This window comes from Conger conger, chromosome 1 (genome assembly GCF_963514075.1).
Source record: "Conger conger chromosome 1, fConCon1.1, whole genome shotgun sequence".
Classification (NCBI taxonomy): domain Eukaryota; kingdom Metazoa; phylum Chordata; class Actinopteri; order Anguilliformes; family Congridae; genus Conger; species Conger conger.
Window position 1 is genome coordinate 63,635,102 of NC_083760.1, and position 22,294 is coordinate 63,657,395.

General features: G+C 44.3%; 3 protein-coding genes across 4 annotated transcripts in view; 2 read left to right on the forward strand and 1 right to left on the reverse strand.

Annotated features, from left to right (window-relative positions):
* Positions 1-3,756: 3,756 nt before the first annotated feature.
* LOC133122605 (cilia- and flagella-associated protein 97-like) lies at positions 3,757-7,130 on the reverse strand. The gene is made up of 4 exons (XM_061232661.1): positions 7,040-7,130; positions 6,608-6,851; positions 5,256-5,394; positions 3,757-3,889 (listed from the first exon to the last, which is right to left on the reverse strand). The coding sequence occupies exons 1-4, from the start codon at positions 7,075-7,077 to the stop codon at positions 3,825-3,827; spliced, it is 486 nt and encodes a 161-aa protein (XP_061088645.1). The 5' UTR covers positions 7,078-7,130; the 3' UTR covers positions 3,757-3,824.
* A 920-nt stretch (positions 7,131-8,050) lies between these two features.
* On the forward strand, positions 8,051-11,613 carry elp6 (elongator acetyltransferase complex subunit 6). 2 transcript variants are annotated; one of them, XM_061255548.1, is made up of 8 exons: positions 8,051-8,277; positions 8,433-8,540; positions 8,666-8,744; positions 8,855-8,925; positions 8,997-9,121; positions 9,623-9,818; positions 10,323-10,472; positions 10,726-11,613. In XM_061255548.1, exons 2-8 carry the CDS (start codon positions 8,487-8,489, stop codon positions 10,855-10,857), a joined length of 807 nt encoding a protein of 268 aa, XP_061111532.1. In that variant the 5' UTR covers positions 8,051-8,277; positions 8,433-8,486; the 3' UTR covers positions 10,858-11,613. The 2 variants fall into 2 exon arrangements, with proteins under 2 accessions (XP_061111532.1, XP_061111541.1); XM_061255557.1 differs by having other exon boundaries at positions 8,456-8,540.
* Positions 11,614-12,128: 515 nt separating this feature from the next.
* scap (SREBF chaperone) overlaps positions 12,129-22,294 on the forward strand; it is a 30,135-nt gene continuing 19,969 nt past the window's right edge. Inside the window, exons 1-5 of the mRNA XM_061242461.1 lie at positions 12,129-12,314; positions 17,940-18,143; positions 20,490-20,610; positions 21,083-21,240; positions 21,871-22,091. Of these exons, the coding sequence (XP_061098445.1) occupies positions 18,022-18,143; positions 20,490-20,610; positions 21,083-21,240; positions 21,871-22,091 (622 nt within the window). The 5' untranslated portion in view covers positions 12,129-12,314; positions 17,940-18,021. The remainder of the gene's footprint in view (positions 12,315-17,939; positions 18,144-20,489; positions 20,611-21,082; positions 21,241-21,870; positions 22,092-22,294) is intronic.

The following is a 22,294-nucleotide window of genomic DNA, read 5'->3' on the forward strand; positions in this document are numbered from 1 at the left end:
TGACATTCAATGAAAATAAACTATTAAAACATTATTCTGAATTACTTCGACCTGACAATCAGGGGCACCTACATAAAACAATACCATTATTTTATATCATGACATATAATGTATCATGAGAAATCAAATATCTGGCTACATAGAAACTATGAGATATGTTGGATTTTCTGACACACAGTAACCTATATGTATGTACCGACCTGAGAGATGGTTATATCATGACATCTAATAGAATATTATGATTACACAACAGCTACTCATGTTAAGGAACGGCCACATCCATAGACAACTTTGTGCAAAAGTATTTTCTGTTGTTCATCATCTTAATGTAATAAACTTCCTTCATCCCCAATGTGTGCATGTGTGTATATGTGTGCATTTACATACTGCGCTAATATATGCTTTCATATGTTCTAAATGAAATCTGGTCACTTTGGCCATTTATGTAACATATTCTGTGTTAAAGTTGAAAATCAGCAACTTCTTTGAACGTTGAAATGAGGAGAGCAGGAAATTGGACAATGAGATCCATCTGTAGGCAGAAATGTGAAGATTCAGCAAAGCCCCGGGAGGTGAGGGAGCAGGGAGGTTCAGGGAGATTCAGTGGAACAGTAGTGTGGAATGAAGGCCAGGGCCATTACAGCAGTTCAGCTGTGTGACCCAGATTCTCTGAGCAGAGAAGTGCCGGACTGATGCATGCACAGTGTGTGCCTATGATTATGTGTGGCACTGTGGAGGGAAACCAGGCCATATAATACATTTGAGTTGTCAAAGTTTTAAAGGGACGTTTGCATGCTCATGGGCATCTCTTTTACCTCACTTTATTCAGATTTAATTTCTTATTTAAAATCTGGATATCCAAGACTCACAGTTAAAATAATATCATTTACATCACATAAACATTCAGTAACATGTGTAGAATACAAAAACGTCCTGTACACTGATAGTAAACCAATAAACGCCGGCCTGTGTGATATCAATGTAGGCTTGTGCAATGCACAAATAGACAAATCTGCATACATGTGGTGCAATACCAAACAGATATACAGTATAAGTCAAGGCAATGTGGTCCCCCTCACTCTCCCCCCTGGTCCTCCATGTATGTGCAAGGTGGCGCATTGCCGTCACAGGGAAAGGTCCGGGTGGTCTCCCAGGCTGCAGGGCACTGGGCCCTTTTGTGGCACAGGGATTAATTACCATGGCCCATTAGCCATTTTGAGGCACAAAGACACGGGACCAAACTGGGAAAGATATGCTGTTGAAGGAGAAGGGAAGCAGGCAGTGAGGCTTACTGCTGGGAGAAACTGCATCACCACCCCAGCCCTCACAAACCCAGAAACACTGCTGCTAACGCAGTGTGCTATTGTCTGCTAAAGCAGCCTGCTATTGTCTGCTAGCTCAGCCTGCTATTGGACAATAGCAGGCCGAGCTGGCCAAACACGGCACGGAGATGGAAAAACCCTGTAATTCAGAATTAAACATTCTTCACACGGGCACTTCCGAGCCTGGAAAGCTCTTACGTTAAAATGAGCCATGCTAGCCCAGACTTTACTTGGGGCCGCCAATGTTGAATGCTGAAAAGAACAGCAAGAGAACCTCCTGTTTATTATACAACAGTAGTGAGCCTAAGGGATGTAGGCATAAACAATTAAAAACAGAAGGCAGTTCATGGGAAAAGCTGAAGGCCAACCAACAGCGCTCATAGGTGCTCTCTGGTGGCTACATTGTGTACTACAGCTAGGGGAGGACCTAAACTTTAAAATTGGTTACACAAGCTAGTTTTGCAAATATGCAAAATTGTAAATAAATAAATAAACAAATAAACACAAAATAAATAAAAATGTATAAACCATGTTGTGGCGCTATTAGATACAGTCCCACAATGGCTGCAGTAGCTCTTACAAACATGGACAATCAAGCATGATTCTGACAACAAGTGACACCATAAATGATGCCTCATAATGTTTGAAAAAAATATAACTGAACCTGTGGATATTTCTGATGGGGACAGAGTTAAGAATAAGTCCATCACTGCTCAGGTTTCTTCTGTTTGCATTGCACAGAAAGGGTAAGACTGACTCTTTTGTACGAAATGTATGGAAGCTTGCGGAGGAAGCGCTGTGCTCTGATACGCACTCCCCATCCCACAAACTGTGGCGCTGTGCAACCACTTTTACTTTCCCCACAAAGAGAACAAACAGCTCATTTGCATCAAGGAAGAAGTGAAGTGACAGAATGCAAAGGAAGTGGGGGTATTTGGCCCCCTCTCTGCTTTACAGACCCCTCTTTGTGTGTATGCTACTCAGCCCTCTTTGCCAATCCCTTGTCCCCCTCTCCATCTCACATCTCATGGCATCCCCCTTACCCCAGTGTTATTTAGTTGACGGTTGATTAGACTAAGCAGGGGGCAATCCCCCCTGGAGCAATGTGGGCTTAAGGGCCTTGCTCAATGAAGCAGCTGTGCAGATTTCCACAGCGGGGCTAGGAGCCACCGACCTTCCAGGCCCTAGCCATGTGCCTTAGCCAAAGGCTACAGGCTAGGCTACAGGCTGTCCACAGGCCTAAGTCACAAGGGTCTAGTCACACCTGTTCCCATCACTCTTACTCTCATTCTCATTCTCTGATTGGCTCTTGCGCTCTTGCGACACTTTGCTGTAATACAATGCTGTCTATTCTGTGGATGATTCTGTAATCACTCTGAAGAGGATGCTTTAGAGGACTGCACATTCTTCAGATGGATTGCTCCTTGAGTGGAGGCAGATTATCAGTGAGGTCAATTGAGGTAAATGCCAATCCAAAATTTTGGAACACAGTTAAAAAATTGTTTTATAAAAGAATGCGCCATCAGATTTAATATTCAAAACATGTCCTAACCATGACATTATATGGGTCTGATATTTCTGCTGTGTGTTCTGCCATAATCTTATGACTGGAGAAAACCACCTGACTGCATCTCTGGTACTACTTTTAACATGTAGTTCAATTCTACTTTGAAGGGGAAATGTGGAAAAATATATGTATCATTACTGCTATTACTTAACCAATCTACTGAATTAAAGCTGTGCTTGGTGGTCTCAGGGAAATCAAGCTAGGAGTATTTAAAAGTATTGAAAAGCTACTAAGATCATTATTCTTGCTGCTATTACGTTACACTATTGCATATTCAATTATTATACTGTTGCTCCATGCAGTGGGCTATGTTTGCTCCAGGTGTTAAACGAATGCTACAACCACTAAGCCACTCGTAGAAAAAGACTGAACACTGCTTATACGGTGGTGAGTTTGTTGCCCCCTGCTTGTGATCCTTAGCCACTACTCTGACACTTCTCTCATTGATTTGGAGTCCTGCCTTGATGAGCTGATGGCCTTCCACCTGCCTGTGACTCTATATAAGCTGTGCAACTGCTTAAGAAGGGGCTGCCCCTGTTGTGTTGAAGACAGATAGGCTGGGGGTGGTGGTTCCTAAAGATGCACCCAACCTGCTGTATTTGTGTATTGTGTTAAGTCAAACTGTGACCAAGCTTTTTAAGTGAGATCTCTTCTTTCTGCTCTCAGAAAGCCTCAGAGTAGTTTTAGGTCACTGTGTTGTCTTTACATGTCTGTATAAATCTAATCCATTGGTTTTTGGTTGTACTGAAAACATTTTTTTTATTTTAAAAATAAGCGGAAAACTGTTGGTCACATAGAGTGAGCTTCCAGGTCATTGTTAAAAATCTATCTAAAAAAATCTATCTAATATCACATATCACACACAGCATTTATTGAGAAACTCCAAAACGACAGAAGCTGCAATTTGAAGATCCGAGTTGCATGATAGGCCAAAATCACAGATGGAATCCAGACAGCCTCGCCCGGGCATGGTGGGCTTTCAGCATCAGCTTAAAATGATCTTTTCGGGAAAGAAAAGGACAAAAGGACTGTCAGAAAGGGAAAAATAGGAAAATAAAAATAAAACTGCAGACATTTATTTTTTTTACTCGGCCATCAAATTAAATTGAAAGTATGAATTAAGATTAGGATTCACATAAGTATCCTACTCATACATGTGTCCGCTATGTTTTATTGTCATAAACAGCCCATTTGATAAATTTGATTTGGTTGTGCTTTTGGTGGTGACATACGCGCATGCTATATTTTCTAATAGTAGTAGGAGTTGAATCATAAAGGCATTGGATGGACACTGCAGCGTGGGAAAATGGACAGGTCAAGCTATTGTGCCCCTTTGAGATGGGGAATTCAATGTTGCTCCGAATTGAAATGTCTAATTTAAGTTAATTGAGTTGTGAAGCACATTGGCAGGGGTTGGAGGGCTTTTTTTTGCCTCAGACTGCTTTTGGTTGACAGTGCTTTAAGCCAATAGGATTAATTTGTATAACTGTGAAGATGAATGCAACTCTTATCACTTGTAGTGAGACAGGGAGTTGGCCTAACCCCCAAACAAAGAGGATCTGTACTGTCCTCTTCCAACAGTAATTCCAAGTTTGAGCCTGATTGTTGAGCCTGATAGCTGCCTCCTGTTAAGTGCTATGTTTTTTATTAATTAATTCCAGTCCCTTACTTTATCACCCAGAAGCTGATCGAGGTCTGCCATCTTTTTTTTATGTCAGCTGTTATGCTGCTGTCATCATACTGTCATGCAATCTAAAGGTGAGCTTGTGACATATTTGTGACTATAGAGGAAGAACAAACAAGTAGTTTAACCCTCACAAGAGTGTGGTATGGCACTCAAACGCAACTCAATTTGTTTCAGATTTTTCCTATTTTCTCCAAATTTGGTAGCCAATTGTACCGTAACTATTCCATTTGCCCATGTTAGCTGAGGATACACCACTACGACCCAGTCCCCTGATGGAGCGATCTAGAGAATGACACGCCTTCTACAAGCCCCATCCTCTCAAAGCCCTGCGACCGTGACTCCGCAGCGAGTGCAATCAGGGCGATCCTACGGCCCCTGCCGAGTCCCTCCCCCCACCCTCAGAGTGGCGAGCCAATTACGCCGCTCCTACGTGTGCCGGCTAACCACGGCTTTGGCAAGACCGGGACACGAACTCACCTTATACCTTTTCACTAATCAATATGACTGCGATACTATTGTTTTGAGCCCCTATTAAAATAATTTAAATGTCACTAGAGCAGTACCAGTGGGACTATGTTTAAGTAGTTCAAATGGTGTCACTAGGGCAGAAGGTGGGACTACGTTTAAGTAGTTCAAATGGTGTCAGTAGAGCAGTAGGTCTATGTGGAGGACAGAATACCGGCGCTCATCTCCACTCCACTGGAGGGGTCTGGGGCAGTGAGCCCCCTGTAAGGGGCCTGCCGGTCATAGTCAGCCAGCTGCTCTGCCCTGCTCATTCCCCGGGAGGGCTTCATGGTGTCCAGCCGCTTCAGGAGGGCCTAAGGGCAGAACACATTCATACCTTCACAAGCACTGGTCACAGCATTACAGCATGCTGAAGCTGTTTCACTGGAACGTCCAGTGTACTCGTTACTTGTTTCCTGAACCGCAATCAAGTTGTAAATTCATTCATTTACAACTTGTATGCGGTTCAGGAAACAAGTACGAGAACCAACTTCTACCAATCAGTTCTACACCCTCTAGTCTTTGTGGGGAGTGAGTTCAGTACTACGGTATTCTCATGAAAGCCAAAGAATATTTCCTTGAGCCATATTCAGTTATTCCGGTCAAGAACAGAGAGCAAGGGGGCCACAGGAATGGGTACAATGTTTTGGTAAAAATGACAGAATGGAGAAAATAATTTGAACCAACTTAAGTTTGTGGCAATGGTATATGGCAGTGGCAATGGTATGTGTGCACACGCATTGTGTAGCTACACAGCATAAACAAGCATAATTCATATAATTCATTGCTATTAAGTAGTTCCAGGGAATGTTACCCTATTACTGACCCAAATGAATATATAATAATAAGCCTGATGAACATTCTACTTACAACAGAAAATAAAGGCAATAAGTTTTTAGTTTTTAGTAGGTAGATTGCTATGGTCTTAATATGTGGTTGCTAGGGTTTACTATGTGGCAGCAAGGGTCTAATGTGGTTGCTAAGGTGATATTAGGTGGTTTGCTATGATGTACTATGTATGTGGTTGCTATGGTCTTACTAGATGGTTAAGGTGTTCTAGGGGGTTGCTAGGGGGTTGCCATTACAGATTAAACAAAGGCTGGATGATGACAAATTTCAACAGCAGGATTCTTCCCATGTGTAGTCACCACTTGTCATATGACAGTAGCTTAAGTGTATGGACATGCTAGTGTGCCCTGTGACATCATCATCAGCTGGAGAGGGAGCAGTTCAACTGCTAGTGGGCATGGCATAGTGATGTCACAAAGGTAAAAGTTCCACCTATATTCTCTATGTGGGTTTTTACTATCGGATAACAAGAGTGTGACTTGCTCTGAAATCTAAATCACACATATTATACATTGGAATAGCCTACTTATAGGCGGCAATATCCGAAATACGTAACGCATTTAATAGATTTCACGTGCTCAGATCTGCCTGACAACACAGAACATCAAAGCCAAATATGGCATCAAAAAGCGTTAGCCTACTAAATAGGAAGGTCCATTTCTATGGCCGTTGGCCTACCTGGTTCTCCCTGTCAATTCTCTCCATTGCACGTTTCCGGTTTACTGCACTGTGGTATAGGCGTGTGGGGGTAGTGCCGGGCTGTGGGCGTCGTAACCTCTCGTTTGCTTTAGTCTGCTGGTCTCCTGAATTCATATCTTCGTCTTCTTTGGTGCTTTCATCGTTATTGATGTCAACCTGCTCTGTGTCTCCCTCCTGATCTTTGGGCGTGACGACCAGCCCGGCAGCGTCCGAGTCCGAAGACCTGAAAAATAGACATGCTTACTATAGTTGGAATTCATTGTAGGCTACCGTATTAAGTAATACATATTTTTACCGCTAGATAAATGAAGTTTACGTGTTTTGCATTTAATCTATGTGAGCACTAGCCATTGCACGTGTGGAGTGCTGCATTCACATTTTAAAATAATTCAGATTATTGTGATGACTCACACGGAGGACACAGAGGGATTCGCAGTACAGCACGCCATCTAGTTAGTGTAATCAATAATCAACTCTGCGCTGGCTATCTATCTAAATAACTATTATGAACACCGCTATCTTTATGACGTCACAGGTGTTTGACAATTGACGTCAGCCCTGAATTAAAATGTTTTTGCCGATCGGGAATTAACTAAGCAGCAGCGAATATACTGTCACAATAAAGCATTTAAAACGTATTTACTTGCTTTCTTACTCGCTATGTTCTTTGTGAAAACGTAGAGTATACAACTTTTTCATAGAAAAACAAACATTAATATAGCTTACTGTTCACACTAGCATACCTAGGCTACACAAATATTTCACAAAGATAACCCATTCATTTCAGGGTATTTACATCCATATTGGGTGATCCTTGTGATAATGATATCCCATTTTTTATACATAGTCCCCCCTTTTTATGGAACCAAAAGTAATTGTAAAGTACACGACTTCGCAGCTGTGTCTGATTATTCAGATTAATTTGCTCCCCTGTATGTACATGTATAAGAAAGTCTTGATTCTAGGCTTCTGATTGCCTTTGGAGTCTACTGCGTTTAGAGTTTGCCAACCTGAGGCTACAAAAAAAGAAAAAAAGAAGAGAGCACTGGTGAACTCACTGACTCAATAGCTGGTATATTTCCCCAAATAAAATACTCCATGAAATAGAAATGACAAAATATATTTTAAAATGCTTTTTTAAATTACGCTTTTACACATTACATTACCAAAAATGTTTTCGTTCATGGAATTTAGAAAATGCCATGTTTTGTATGCCATATTTGACGCAGCTGGTTTAAAAACTTCTAAATTAACTACTTGAACTTGTTTATAATCATTATTTCACATATTTTATGAAACTACAGTAGTTGTAGAAGATACATATCGTAATATCTCAAAATTGATCCATTCAGCCATAACAGCCTTTCACCTGAGGTGGCTCTTTTGGCGTGTGACTTTTATTTTGGAACTCATGTGGGTAACTCCACCGGAAGTCGATTGGCTAGCTAGGAACTGATGCTAGAGCAGTTTAGCAAGCATTTAGCACATGGGTTTTGAAAAAAGTATAAATAAATAGATCGTGATATTCAAAACCGAATTTTATCGTAGATCATTTTACTTTCTACCGATTCGAACGTAAGACTCATACAGACCATGGACGCGACGGTCACGCAAGACCTTAAGAAACTGTAACGTTACTCAGACTATGAGTAAGTTGAGTATCTGTTATTTGCAATAAGATTTGATGCACGGATCGTAATGTAAATATCGTTTGTTTTTGCTAGTTGGCCTAGTACTTGAAGTCGCACTGCTGTTAAGTGATCGTTTCCATACGAGTTGATAATTACAATGCATATTTTTTCAGCTTCAAAATTTTATTTTGGACAGACCATCTTCGCCAAGTGGCATCTTCAGCAAGATGTTTTCTGAGCTGGACAGCATCCTTGATATAAGTCCGGAGAATTGCCCGCAGGTAACTAGCTGGCTAGCCCGTACCTAGCCATCGGGGTTGGATGTCTAGCTCGCTAGCTATGGTCTCCAAGTCGGGTTATTTGGCTCTCGGAACATTTTTATTAACGTATTTTTTTTTCCTCTCAGAGAGAGTTCATTCTTCTGTCGGATAGAAAAGCGGATGCTTCGTTTCTCATTCACTACTTCCTTTCTTTCTACTTGCGAGGTGAGTTAAAACAAGGGCACTCACCAATTATTGTACACAATGTATTTGGTGAAACGTTTTATACCATTACCTGTTAGGTTGTACTTAGTATGTGTGTGTATTTATTTCAGCGGGCTGTAAGGTGTGCTTCCTTGGGCTTGTGCAGTCCTTCAGTCACTATAGTGCTGTCAGTCAGAGATTGGTAAGTACAGTACTTAAATGCAGCATATTTGTCTGTGTATGTGTGTGTTAATTGTATGTGTTTGTATCCAGGGTGTCAGTCTTACCCAAGCCAGGGAGAAAGGACAGCTGGTATTCCTGGAGGGGCTGAAGGGTGCTTTGGCTGTTCTGCTAGAGGAGGAACCCAGCCCATCACCGCAAAAACTGGCCTTCCTCAGGTATTGCTGACAACAGTTGCAATCCTGTGTGTCATCCCAGTGGATGTCAGAATGGCAGAGTATCTGACCTCCTTCAAGCGCAGTCTGAAGACCCATCTCTTCAGGCTATACCTTTCCCTCCCCAACTCCCTCAAGGGTTCTGATTTTCTGTATGTTTACACTAGGACTCGGAACTGTACTGTCCTCTCAGGTCCTCTTTGCACTTGTTCTTGTGTTTGGTTTGCACTTTGTTGTACGTCGCTCTGGATAAGAGCGTCTGCTAAATGCCATGTAATGTAATGTAATGTAATGTAATGTAATGGTTCACGTAAGGATCTGGCCTGGCAGTACTTTATTTTGCATAGGCTGCAATGTATATTTTCATTCTCTCATTGTCTGGGTTGATTGTGATGTGAATATGCAAGTAAATACTGTGTTACGCCCCAATTCTTATAAAATGTTTTGATCTGGTTGACATTCCATTGTGTTTTATCCCCAACATCCTCTCCTCCTTTTTTCCAGGTCTCCTCATACTAACCTGCGGGGACTGTATGAGTTTGTACAGGGATCTCTTATGGCAAAGGGCGAAGGGGACAAATGGGGCCCTCCTGTGCTTATTGTAGATGACCTGACAGTGTTCCTGAGTCTTGGTGTAAGAGGGGGAGCGGTGCTGGACTTCACACACTATTGCAGAGCCTTTGTGTGCTCCAAGCTGCAGGTGATTGAGCTATGGACTGCATAGATTTGTGACTGCAGTATATTTATACATAGTATAAGTCACTCCTGAAGAAGCCATAGATTGTGATGTCACTCTAGGTCATGGAGAAGCAGTAAGTGTGAGTTGGTTCTCCTGGCTGTGGACCTTGGGCTTCACCGCAACAGACTAATTGCAGCTTTATTGTGTGGTGTGTCTGGTGAGGGCTGTAGCTCAAATCCCCAGCAGGTGTCCACTGCTTTTACACCTGCGTAAACACAAATGCAGACCCAACTTGCACATTATCAAATTTATCGGCACTGAGAAACACCCAGGATTCACATACACGCATATACAAACTCCCCCTTTTCAAATTTGGAACCTTAATTATTAGCATAAAATATGTATGATGTGTTCAAGACTGAGATCTACATGATATAGTTATGATTATGGAGTAATGAGAAGCAGTGAACTTTGTGTTCTCATGATGACATGTCTGTGATCTTAAAATATTGTTTGTCTGTCCAGGGCAATGTGGTAATGCTAATTAGAGGTGAGGAGGAGGAAAGTGATGAAGAAGGCTCAGAATGGCTGCTGAAAGGCCTCACTCACCAGTGCAGCCTTGCACTACGTGTGGAAGGCCTCCCCACTGGCTACTGCAGAGATATCCATGGGCAGGTGAGTGAGCGAGTGAGTTAGTGAATGTGTGTGTCATAAGTATTATCAGCCACTAATCACCTGATCACTACTATAATGAGAAAATTGTTGGTTTTCTATATTTGTAAATTTTATTTGTTTATTTTCTTTAAAAAATCTTGGGTGAAATAATATCTACTGATTAAATTTTCCAGTTGGTCTATATGAGAATTACAGAAAGCAAAAAAAAAAAAGATTATGCTGAGTGACCAGGTACTGTGGGTTCTTCCCCCAGATGGAGGTGTTCCGACGGGTCAATGGAAGTTGTGTTGGAGGGCCAAAGACTCAAAAGAACCTCTTCCAGTACAAGGTCCATGACAAGGGAGCATCCTTCTTTGCCCGGGGCACCTCCAGTGCTGTGCTCTGAGTCCCTGACCACAGTGCTCCACTTTCAGAAACCCAACAGCATGACTATCACCTGCACAAGAGGGTTACTGGGACATAAGATGTTCTGGATGAATGGACAGATGGACAAACACACGCACACACACACACACACAGACACACACAGTATGGCCTTGGATGCTCAGAGAAGATTGGCAGATCTGACATCCCCCAGAGTAAAAGATGAGACACCTGAAGTCTTGTAACGAAGAGGAAATGGAATTGTATTGCTGTAAAGAAGGATTACACGGAATAATAAGGTCTTCGTGAAACATACTTCTTTGCAAACATGCTACTACATTGTCAAGAGTTTATAGCTAGATGGCTGGATGTATTTGTGACAGTTGTCTTGTGATATGCTTGCATATGTTTGCACATTGGCAGTTTCTTAACATTTTAATTTTTTGTTATGCAATTGAAACTAACCAGCTGTCAAAAAGCACTGATTTGCTGATAAATGGAATTATGGTACCATACATTATGAAAGCTTAATCCACCATAGTGAAAATATGCTTAATGTGGTATATAATGTAGAACATAGGCAGATAAGAACTCTTAGATTGAATAAAGCTGGGTCTTGGTAATGGAGGACTGCAGCACAACCGATACTTAAACACACAACCATTCACCTCTCAGGCTACAAAAGAAAAAGTTCTTAAGACAAACTAAATGTCAGGACTATGAGTGGACTGTCTTTTTTTTTGGACATGCTTTAATAAATTTGTTTCTCTAAACATCACCGTGTGGAACAGTGTGGTGTAGAAGTTGTTGGAGGTGGATCAAAAGTTGGGGTACCTACCTAATTCAGGTTTTAATTTCCATCATCTTGTAACTCATAAAAGTGAACATGAAATGTGTTTTATTATTTAAATTGATTATTTGTTTTATTGGTAATAGTAGTAGTATTTTAAGTCAGTCACAAAGGGTTTTGAAGATGAGGCGGAAATGTATAAAAAAGCACAAGACCAAACGCAACGGTTCATTTTTGTCTTTTAAATTACCAGCATTCTTGTTTGTGGGCGGTCGTGTCTGAGCTTGAAGTTGGGCGTTTTTAGGCTTTGCTTCAACTCAAAATGATGCTCCTGCTTTTTGACCAACAGATAAATCAAATACAATTATTTTGTACACATTTGAAACATCTAGATTTTTTAAATGTAGTTTCAGTGTTAGCTATATGAGGCATAATAGCCCACCACTACCATTTCCAGCAGAGGCCGCCACATGACCGAATTGTAGTGTTTGTAACATGAGGTGAGAGGTCGAAGTGGAGAGGTCTGTCCCCAGGATTTCACGCCGCTGTGCATAGTGCTTTGCTAAATGACAGTAGCGGAGGGACCCTGCAGTTGAGCTGAAGTGTGGAAACTACGGAAATAAATCCACAAAAATACCGACGGGGTAGTAGGATCCACGTTTACCGAGGGCCGGGAGAGGAGCAGTTAGGTGAGTGGATGGACGACTGTGGTTCCTGCCTGTTCTGAGGGTTTAAGTTTGGAAGATATGCTGTCGAGCTGAGATAGCTAGCTAGCTGGACAGCTAACGCTAGCTATCCCCGGATTTGTGCTCCAGGCCCCGGATTCATATTCACGTACCTAGCACTTGTCGCCCTGGAGTAATGCTAGGTGGCGTCCGGAAAGCGACCGAATTGTTAATGAGTGGTGATGTTGTAGGAAGGGGGTTCTCTTGTGCGGGATCTGAGAGATGAAAGGGCATTGTGCTCGGTGAAGTGGGAGCCTAGCTAAGAGTAGCTTGTTAGTCACAGTTTGACTAGAGAAGCGCGTTGTTCTTGAGTACATTTCATGTAATTTGTTTTGACAAGTAAGAGACAAGCGATCCTGTGTCTCCATAGCTACCAAGCGTTTTCTAGCAAGTGTATAAATTAGGTATAGCTCTATGTCAATTTCTCAACTAGCTAGCCGCTTTCTGTTATTTGCTGTCACTGAGACACCAGTTTTTCACAGCAAGCTACCCACCAATCTAACACAAACGTTAACTTTATTTATAATAATATTATTACACCTAGAGCTAACTGGTTACAAAGGCAAGCTAGTTAGTAAAGCTAACGTTAAGTGTTAGAACTTTAGGCTGGCATTGACAGTTGATACCACAGTAACACGTTTAAACCACTTAAAAGTTTAGACATAGCGTTAGTTTAGCTTATGGCTATCTTCAACGCTACCTAGATCAAAACTGAACGTTAGCTAGTTTAGCTATGTTAGCTAGTAGCTAACCACGTCTGAAATGTTCATGCTTCGCTTACTAGCTAGCTAGCTTCCCTAGCTAGAGTATACATTAGGGGTTGCTAGCCTTAGCGGCTTCTCTGTGTAGCGACGTTGACGTTGTTTTAGCCAATGTTAGTTCGCTATAAATGAGTAATGTTAGCTGGCTTATATCGCTGGTTATACGCTGTTCATTCATGAACATCGCAAATTAACGTCGTTAAGCAACAGCGTTTATGGTATTCCGTGGTTATAACTTGACTAGTTAATATGTTGCGGCGGTGTTGCAACGATGTTGCATCACTGTCAGCAGCGTGCGATCATCATCGCGTGGGGTTTAAGTGCGCTTTCTTCGCGATGGGTGCGGATCACAGTGGAGATTCTCACTTTTCATGCGCTTGACCTTTCACACCAAAGCGCAAACTGAGGTATTATTGATTTATCCGTCATGTGTGGTGGAGTCTTTGCTGCTGCCTTGGTATCGCAGTGTTCAGGTGCTTCGGATAATGTACATGCATGTGTATGTCCCGACTTTGTTAGCGAGGGTGGCTAGTTGTCCTGTCTGAGGCCGTATTATAAGCAATAGCCTAGCTAGATCTCTCGTTCTAGTAATTTGGAAATGGTTAAGACCAGCTTAATGCTAGATTGAATACTTGGCGTATCTTACTTTTACCGTTGCGTCGACCCACGCTTTGGTCTTGTCAGTCAGATATATATATATATATATATATATATATATATATATATATATATATATATATATATATATAGTGTGTATGTAACTTAATAACGCGAGAGAGTATCATGACTGAAAGACCAACAAGTTGTATGACCAGCAACTCTTGAGTGGCGTGCAGTATTTGGTGGGTGAAGCGATTTGGCACTGTGTTTGTGGTGAGTTTGTATCATGCTTTTGGCCCAAGCCATTTTTCAAAGCTACATATTGTCTTGTTGCTTAAAACTAACATAGCATGTCTGCTTTAAAAAAAAAGAAAGAAAAAAACAGCTCTTAGATCTGTCCTTCATGAAAGTGCATTTTGGAATATCTCTACTCCACTATGCCTTTTGAGCAGTCCAGGTTAATGAGTTGTAATCCAACTTGTTACCTTGTCACTGCAGTGTATGGTACAGTACCTGCCTGAGAGTTCACAACGTATGACTGCAGCACTCGTATGTGAGAGACATGTGCGGAGAGTGTGCTACTTCTTGCAGCTTTGTGTATTGAGTACATACACATGTAAAATAATACATTATTTATTATTGCTTTAATAATCATTTTTACATACACATATCTATGTATATGTGAATATGTGTTGCGTATGTGTTGCAGATACTGTTTATTGCTGTATATATATAAAGGACACGTGTATTTTGGAAATGTTTCTGTGCTTTATAGGGCAGTCAGTTGAGGTTGAACATAAACTGATTATACAGAGATTAGTAGCATCTGACATGGATCTTACTAATTGCATGGTTAGACCTATTTCACATGTCCGACATAAGCATATCTTCTGCATTCACAATATTTACTCAGTGGTACAAGAACTGGGCATGCATGGGAATAAAACCTGCAACCCTCTGGTTTGAAGCCAACGGCTTACACTGCTCAGTCTGACATGTTTTCTGCTGAGTCATGCACTGCCATCTTTGGAACATTGTAAGTGTGCATGCTGCTATGAGTTATTCAGAATGTAATTTGGCTGCTTGCTAGACCATTTTAAAGGAATACATGGTATTTCATTGACGTTGTGGGCTGTTTTCATCAGCCAGTATGACTAGCTACTGATTCATTTCACAAATTTAAATGGACATTTTACATGTGGAATTTTCTTTCTCCTCTGTTCATCCAGTAGGTATTTTTTGATTGTTTTCTGATTAGTTGCAGGAAAATAACAGCTCACGGGGCCAATTCAGTGCAAACTGCTAACTGTAAGTGTAGTGTATTCAGCATTCTGAGCTGTGTTTCCCTCCCTGTCTATTAAATAAAGTTTAGCACTTGATTAATAAGTTCTGCTTGTGTTAGTTGCCCTCTCACCTCCACTTTCTGCTAGGAAAAACATGACATGCCACTTAAACATAGGTTACTCTACACAGGTGTATGGCTGACCACAGTTTTTAGAACTAAGCCCATATTTAGTAGCTACTTATAAATCCCAGCTTTGCACTGTAGCTGAGTAATGAAATTAAGGGAAATGTTATAGCTTGTTGTGTTTGAAGAAAAATGAGCCTTTGGTCATATAGTTTGAGAGAAAGCACTTTCATTAAATAGTGCCCACAGCACAGTCTAGCAGCGAAGTGTTAGGAGGAGCAAATATCAGTGCCAATGATGCTCCGTCCTGGCTGTTTGCCGGGTCTACCTCAGTGACCTCGTATGCCAAATCTGCCTCTGAAGATCCAGCTCTGTCTGGCCAGCATGATGCCGATGTGAACTGGGGCAGAAGCTGCTGATGGGTTCTACTCCTGTCGCCGGAGCCTTTGGCTCAGTTGCACTGTCCCTGGACCTGGCTGCTTTCGGCCTCTGTAAACAAAATGGATGCCCTTTTCATTGTTTTAGCTGCCTTTGGGTTAGCAGCCCATAATTGACAAAGGAGAGCCAAGTGACCCTGAGAATGAAATGTTGCTGAGTTTCACAATGTCTGGCCTGCTGCGTGTGTGGGGGGGTGGGTCACAGCTAAGTGTGGGAAATGTCAGGGAGACGTACGGTGGTGGGTGGAGGTTGGGGTGGGGCCTACAGGGGGTTAGGGGGGTTCTCTCTGTATTCTGGGAAAAGATGCATATTATCCTGTCTTAAGCACGCCTCCTTGCTGTGTGAGTTTCAGCACGTGACCGCTCGGTGTCTCAGCTTGCAGAGGCTCACCGGTGGCTGTCAGGTGTTGAGTAATGCCATTTAATGCCCGTCTGGTGCTGAGCAGGGTGCTCTGTAAGGTACAGCGTGTTCCCCAGGCTGCTGAGAGCCTAAGCTTTCCCAGCTGGGTGGCAAGAAGGAGAGAGTCCTGTCCCTGGGCAGCCACTGCTGGAGCCAAGCCCTGTTCACACCACCCTGACCAGATCAATCCTGGATTAGCTCACTGACACAGACGTTGAGCACTTGCCAAATCACGCCCTCCTAGTAACCCCTCAAGGCACATGCAGTGAGACACTATACCAAAACCTGCTTTTGTGGCACGAGGTCCTGTTTGAGGGCTGTGAGAATGCATTTTAGCCAGACCACTCCGACCAGGGACGAGCGCACACCCAATGGCGGCATGGTAAGAGAGGCTATCATATTTTCAGATGTGACAGAAGCCATGTTATAGACCCATATCAATTGGAATAGGAAGCATCGCTCGATTTTTGATGTTGCAAAACTTCAACTTCTTCACCCATGGATACTAGTGCATCAGTTGCAGCTGTTGTTTGTCCTCAGTGTGTTGTGTGAAGGTGGTGTGTGTTTGTCGTCAGTGTGGTGTGTGTTTTATAGTTAGACCGTGCTGCTGTGTTTGTCCTCAGTGTGTTGTGTGAAGGTGGTGTGTGTATTTTGTGAAGGTGGTTTGTGTTTGTCGTCAGTGTGTTGTGTGAAGGTGGTGTGTGTTTGTCGTCAGTGTGTTGTGTGAAGGTGGTGTGTGTTTGTCGTCAGTGTGTTGTGTGAAGGTGGTGTGTGTTTGTCGTCAGTGTGTTGTGTGAAGGTGGTGTGTGTTTGTCCTCAGTGTGGTGTGTGAAGGTGGTGTGTGTTTGTTGTTAGTGTGTTGTGTGAAGGTGGTGTGTGTTTGTCCTCAGTGTGTTGTGTGAAGGTGGTGTGTGTTTGTCCTCAGTGTGTTGTGTGAAGGTGGTGTGTGTTTGTCCTCAGTGTGGTGTGTGTGAAGGTGGTGTGTGTTTGTCCTCAGTGTGGTGTGTGAAGGTGGTGTGTGTTTGTCCTCAGTGTTTTGTGTGAAGGTGGTGTGTGTTTGTCCTCAGTGTGGTGTGTGTGTTATTGTTGGACGGTGATTTGGACAGGGAGTGGAATGTTGTGCTCCTCTCCCGGGCAGTGCTGTGCCGTGGCAGACGCAGCCGGCTGACAAAAGCCCTCTGTCTGCACCGCACTCCACACATAAAGCCTGTAACGGCTTGTGCTCCAGGGGATATAAATAGGCCAGAGAAAGTCCAAATTCCCTAAAAAGACAGGGTGGACAATGACCCGTTGGCCGTCAGGAAGGTTGGGAACATCCTGATGCACTTGCAGTCTCAAAGTGTCGGTTTGGAAAAGGAAAACTTGGTTCTGTGTGTGAGCTTTGTGAAAAACCCTGCCTTGCACTTGTTGGCCCAGCCTCCTCTATAAAGCATAAGTGATTGAGTTATGTAAAAACCCTGGCTTCTCTGGTGGAAGTGTTCGGTGCTATGTTACCTCGCGTTGTGTTGTTCCGAGGTTTTTGCACTGTGTCGCATCGTAATGTGCCACATGACCGGTACAGTATGTTTGTGTTACTGCTGTTTGTGTCACACTGTTTGTTTCCTGTTTGGGTCCAATTTATCACATAGTGTTTCTAGCTTGTGTTCTGTCACATATTACAATGCTGTGTACTGGCTTGCGTTTTCCATGTTATTTTATCGTTTTCTGCTTTTTACTGCAATGTTCTGTTGCCTGTTATATTTTATTGCATACCTTTTCACTGTCACATTTCGTTGTGGTTCGGTGTTGCATTGGGGTCCGCTGCTCTGTGCTTGGTTGAATTTTGTTGGGTCTCTGGGTAATTATGGTTTGCAATGTGTTGTATCGCATTGCGTGTAAACGGCAAAGCCCACTACTCATGAGAAAAGCATCTTCCGCGTTGAATTTAGCTTTGCGTGTGCTTTTCGCACGTGTGTGCGCTGACCTCCGCCCGTCTGCTCGCAGATCCCTGGATGCCCCCCGGTGCCTCTCCCTCCGCCACGCGGTGCTCCCGCCTGATGGCAGCCAGCTGACCCCGTCCCCGAGGATGACGGTTCGAGAGAAGCTGCGTGAGAAGATCTCCGCTGGCTTCTACAGGCACGGCCTGCTGTGTGCCTCCTACCCTGTCCCCATCATCGTCTTCACCGCGGTATGCATCCTGACCTGCTGGTGAGTACGTACGGCTTTTGATGCCCTTCTCAACACGGGCGCCCTTCTTTCAACCCTAAACCCACCGCCGGTGAACATGGCCGAGACGCTACGCCTGGTTCAAACTGAAGTTGTGTGTTGGAAGCAGGTGCGGCGTGGTTGGGCTGCGGCTGGTTCTGCGGTTGGGAAAAGCGGAAGAGCCTTCCGCTGCTGAGGAGCGGGGTTCGGCTGCCGGACCTTGACTAACGCGTTGCATGCTGCCGCGCTAAACAGATGGTCAGCAGCCCCTCCCCCGCTCCCTGCAGAGCAGAGGGGAGATCAGGGAGTTCAGGCCTCCCTAGGCCATTAATCATTGGGATGAGACAGAAAAATTACACCTGAAGCAGTCCTTCGAATTATTTATCTACTGCGGAAAAGAGGGCGTGATGGGGGTTGGACTGGTCGGGGAACGTTGAGTTCTTGTACAATGGCCCCGTTGGATGAAATGGACCGTTGGTCATGAATTAATGCAAGGTTTCACCTGGTGGCATCAAAGAGGCCCCACGATGGCGTAGATGGAAACGAATAGACAAAAAAAAATGAGCGCAAAGTTTTTCTGCATTGATAGTACAAGGACACCGAGCTTCGTCTGTTGTGCGAAAGAGTGTTAAAAATGCAGTGCAGGCAAATGTCTGTGAGAAAGTGACCCTGGGAAAATGAGCGGGGACCGCCTAGAGGAAGGTCCCCTATACGAACAAATCTGCTTTTATGAAGTCGCACACTGACCTGAACACAGTCTGTAAAATGGAGGTCATTTGAAACTATTTAGTAAATTAGAAACCCAGAAAACTTTTAGACCCAGCTTATGAATGCACAATTTGCCAGCAGAAATAAAATGATAATTATGCTAAGAAATTGCCATAACATGTTGACTACTAATATTTAATGTTCAAGTTACTTACTTTGTTGATGCCAAGATACTATTTTCGGGTTTCCTGGCCTCCATTAATTCGAATTATTATTATTTTTACTTGGCACCCCCCTTGGTTTACTAACAGAAAGACAGGAACATCTTAATGTGTGTGTTGCATTTGTTATTTGTGGAATAATAACTGTTTGTTGCCCCAGTGCTTGTTGTCTGCGGTGGAATACAGCTGGTTGCTCTTGTAAGAGCTAACACTTTAACTGCACTGTACCTGCTGTAATGCCCTAAGGAATAATGAGCTCTTAGTTTGCAGACAATGACGTCAAACGTCCTTCTGCATTGTGATTTAGGAGTATCTCCGGCTGGCAAAAATCTCGTCTGCAGTCATTCTGCCCATCTAATGAAAGAATGCAGTAAATCATGTACGATGGAACATGAAATCCGTTGCCTTTACCTTACCCCTCCTGCTGTGATCAAATGGTATGGGCCTTTGGGTTTTAAGCTATTAAAAGAGCTAGCTCAACCCTTTGAGAGGGCGGCTGCATGTCTCCTGTTAATACAGGATCCCAGAGGGGCCGTGCTCCGTGGTTGATCATGTGGTCTGTCCCTCCCTCTGCCTCTCTTTTCTACCTTTCTTTTTAAGAGACAAGTGAAGCTCCGCCCCTGGAATGTGGTCTGTGGAGTCCCATTAAGCCTCATCACCTCAGCGTGTGATGCAACTCCCATTACTCCCTGCAAACTTACTTCACATTCAAGCTGTCATCATGCTGAGGGCTGTTATGAACTGTTATATCACCTGGCAATTCCATGCCGAGCATGCACAAAAGTTTTTCGGTTATCTCGCTTTGCATTCCGTATAATAACTTGTATTCCTAATTAATTCAATATATTTACAGTATATGGTCAGTAATGGTCAACATTCACGAAGGACATTGATACCTTCATGAGAAGCATACCAGAACCTTTCCTTGGTTAGTACCAGAGTGAAGCTTGGTTTGCTAAGGCCAGCGTCACATAGACATGCTCACGGTGCCTTAGCTGCGCCACAACCCAGGGCTGCTTTTCTGTATTGATCTACCAAGACAGCACTTCCTCAGTCTAAGAATCCTGTTCCATACTGCCAAGCCCTAATCTCCCAGCATGCCGTTTGCAGCTGATGTCTCTCGTGGGGCCAGTCGGCCCTGTGATGACCGGAATAGAGGTCGGTCGGGTGGGTGGGGGTGGGGAAGGGGGAGGGGGCTGACCTCATCACCCGTTTGGAGAAGCTGTGGCTTGTGGCCATGCGCACGGCTGCGCTATCCGACCCAATGTGTAAATATCTGGCAAGGGCAGGCAAAACATCCTCTCTGGACCTAATGCTTTATTCTTTCTTTTTTTCCCTCTTCTCCGAATTCCTTGTTCGCTTCCTGTCCCCTTGTTCCCCCCCCCCCCCCCCCCCATTCTCTGACCCCCTCCTTTGGTAGTTATCCCCTGCTGAAGCTCCCTCTGCCAGGGACGGGGCCAGTGGAGTTCACCACAGGCGTGCGAGACTACACCGTCCCCTCCCATGAGTCCCAGGGAGATCTGGGGGAGCGTCCAGAGTGGGTAAGCACCTCAGAATACATCCTACACTATACACTATGCACCACACACTATACACTATACACTATACACTACACTGTCAACACCCCCATGCACCGATATTATCACTGTGTTCTGTACCCTCCTGTGGTTATTCGACCGCTCCTAGTTAGATTTCTAAAATGGCTACTGCCAAGGCCAGTCTCACCAATCCGATCAGAGATGGTAATCCCATGCAATAGTCTCACTCGTGAGAGGGAGGGCAATATCCAGTGATTAACACAGGTATATTCCTCCACCCAGCTGTGTTAGCGAGCTGTGTCTTAATAGGAAATACTGTCTCCTAATGGGGAGTTCAATTTGCATGTGTGTGGTCCACTTCGTAGAGTAGTGCTTTGCTAAAAGAGCGGAGTACCCCGTCATTTCACAGGTACGCGAAAGCCATTCACCTGTACCCAACGATTAAACGTTGACCCCCTGTCCTGTCTCCCCTCAGTATCGGGGTCCTCCGGTGGCCTATATCCAGCAGGTCCTGGTCAAGGCAGCCGTCTCTCCCTGGGACAGCAAGCTGGTTCCGGTCGATGCCTTCCGTTCTCCGCTGGGGCGTGTGTTCACCCTGCTGGAGGAGATTCGCAACCACGTGCACTCGGACAGGTAGTGTCGCCGTCGCACCTGGCACCCCATAGCCCATAGCCCATAGCCCACACGGCCCATAGCCCACTACACACTATGCCCAGGACCTCTGTTCTGCTGTGGCTGTGTTAGAGTCTGTAGAGGGAAACAGCGATGGTTTGTGTTAAACTGTCACTGTAGATGTGGTTAATGCTTGAGAACCATAGCCCATAGCCCATAGCCCATAGCCCATAGCCCATAGCCCATAGCCCATAGCCCATAGCCCATAGCCCATAGCCCATAGCCCATAGCCCATAGCCCATAGCCCATTGCCCACACCGCCCATAGCCCACTGCACACTATGCCCAGGACCTCTGTTCTGCTGTGGCTGTGTTAGAGTCTGTAGAGGGAAACAGCGATGGTTTGTGTTAAACTGTCACTGTAGATGTGGTTAATGCTTGAGAACCTCTGCATTAGAAATGCATTACTGAACCAGCACTGGGGCCCTGGCTCCGGAATTGCCACTTGGCTGTCAGTTCCGTTTTAACTTCCAACTCCTCTGTTTACCCGCTCTACTTTTCTGTATCTCTGTCCTACTTTCTCTCTCCTCTTTCACCCTTTCTCTCTCTTCCCATTTCCATCTTTCTCTTCCTCTGTGATTCTCTCCTGCAGTTCCGGGGTGCGAAGCCTGGAGGCGCTATGTTTGCAGGTGACGGACCTCCTGCCAGGGTTGCGCCGCATGCAGGCCGTTTTGCCAGAACATGGCTGCTTGCTGGTTTCTCCCGGAAACTACTGGCAGAACCAGCGGGAGCTGTTCGACTCCGACCCAGACCTCCTGAAGACCGTCCACCAGCATGAGCCCAAGGGTCTGCACACCTCCGCCACACTGAGAGGTGAGAGAGTGATGTAGAGAGAGAGGGGGGGGGATGGAGAGAGAGTGAGGGGATGAAGAGAGAGGAAGGGGATGGAGAGGGGGGGGATGGAGAGAGAGTGAGGGGGATCGTGGGTGTGATCGTGGGTGTGATCGTGGGTGTGATCCTGGGTGTGATCCTGGGTGAGATGGAGGGTGTGATGGAGGATGTGATCGTGGGTGAGA

Excerpts from the sequence above, each read along its gene's own strand:
- elp6 (XM_061255548.1), top strand. The coding sequence starts at position 8,487 with ATGTTTTCTGAGCTGGACAGCATCCTTGATATAAGTCCGGAGAATTGC. Across the intron at positions 9,819-10,322 it reads TTGTGTGCTCCAAGCTGCAG|GGCAATGTGGTAATGCTAAT; the intron begins GTGATTGAGCTA and ends TTGTCTGTCCAG. Across the intron at positions 10,473-10,725 it reads GCAGAGATATCCATGGGCAG|ATGGAGGTGTTCCGACGGGT; the intron begins GTGAGTGAGCGA and ends TTCTTCCCCCAG.
- LOC133122605 (XM_061232661.1), bottom strand. The coding sequence starts at position 7,077 with ATGGCGTGCTGTACTGCGAATCCCTCTGTGTCCTCCGT. Across the intron at positions 6,852-7,039 it reads AATCCCTCTGTGTCCTCCGT|GTCTTCGGACTCGGACGCTG; the intron begins GTGAGTCATCAC and ends TCTATTTTTCAG. Across the intron at positions 5,395-6,607 it reads GAATTGACAGGGAGAACCAG|GCCCTCCTGAAGCGGCTGGA; the intron begins GTAGGCCAACGG and ends TTCTGCCCTTAG.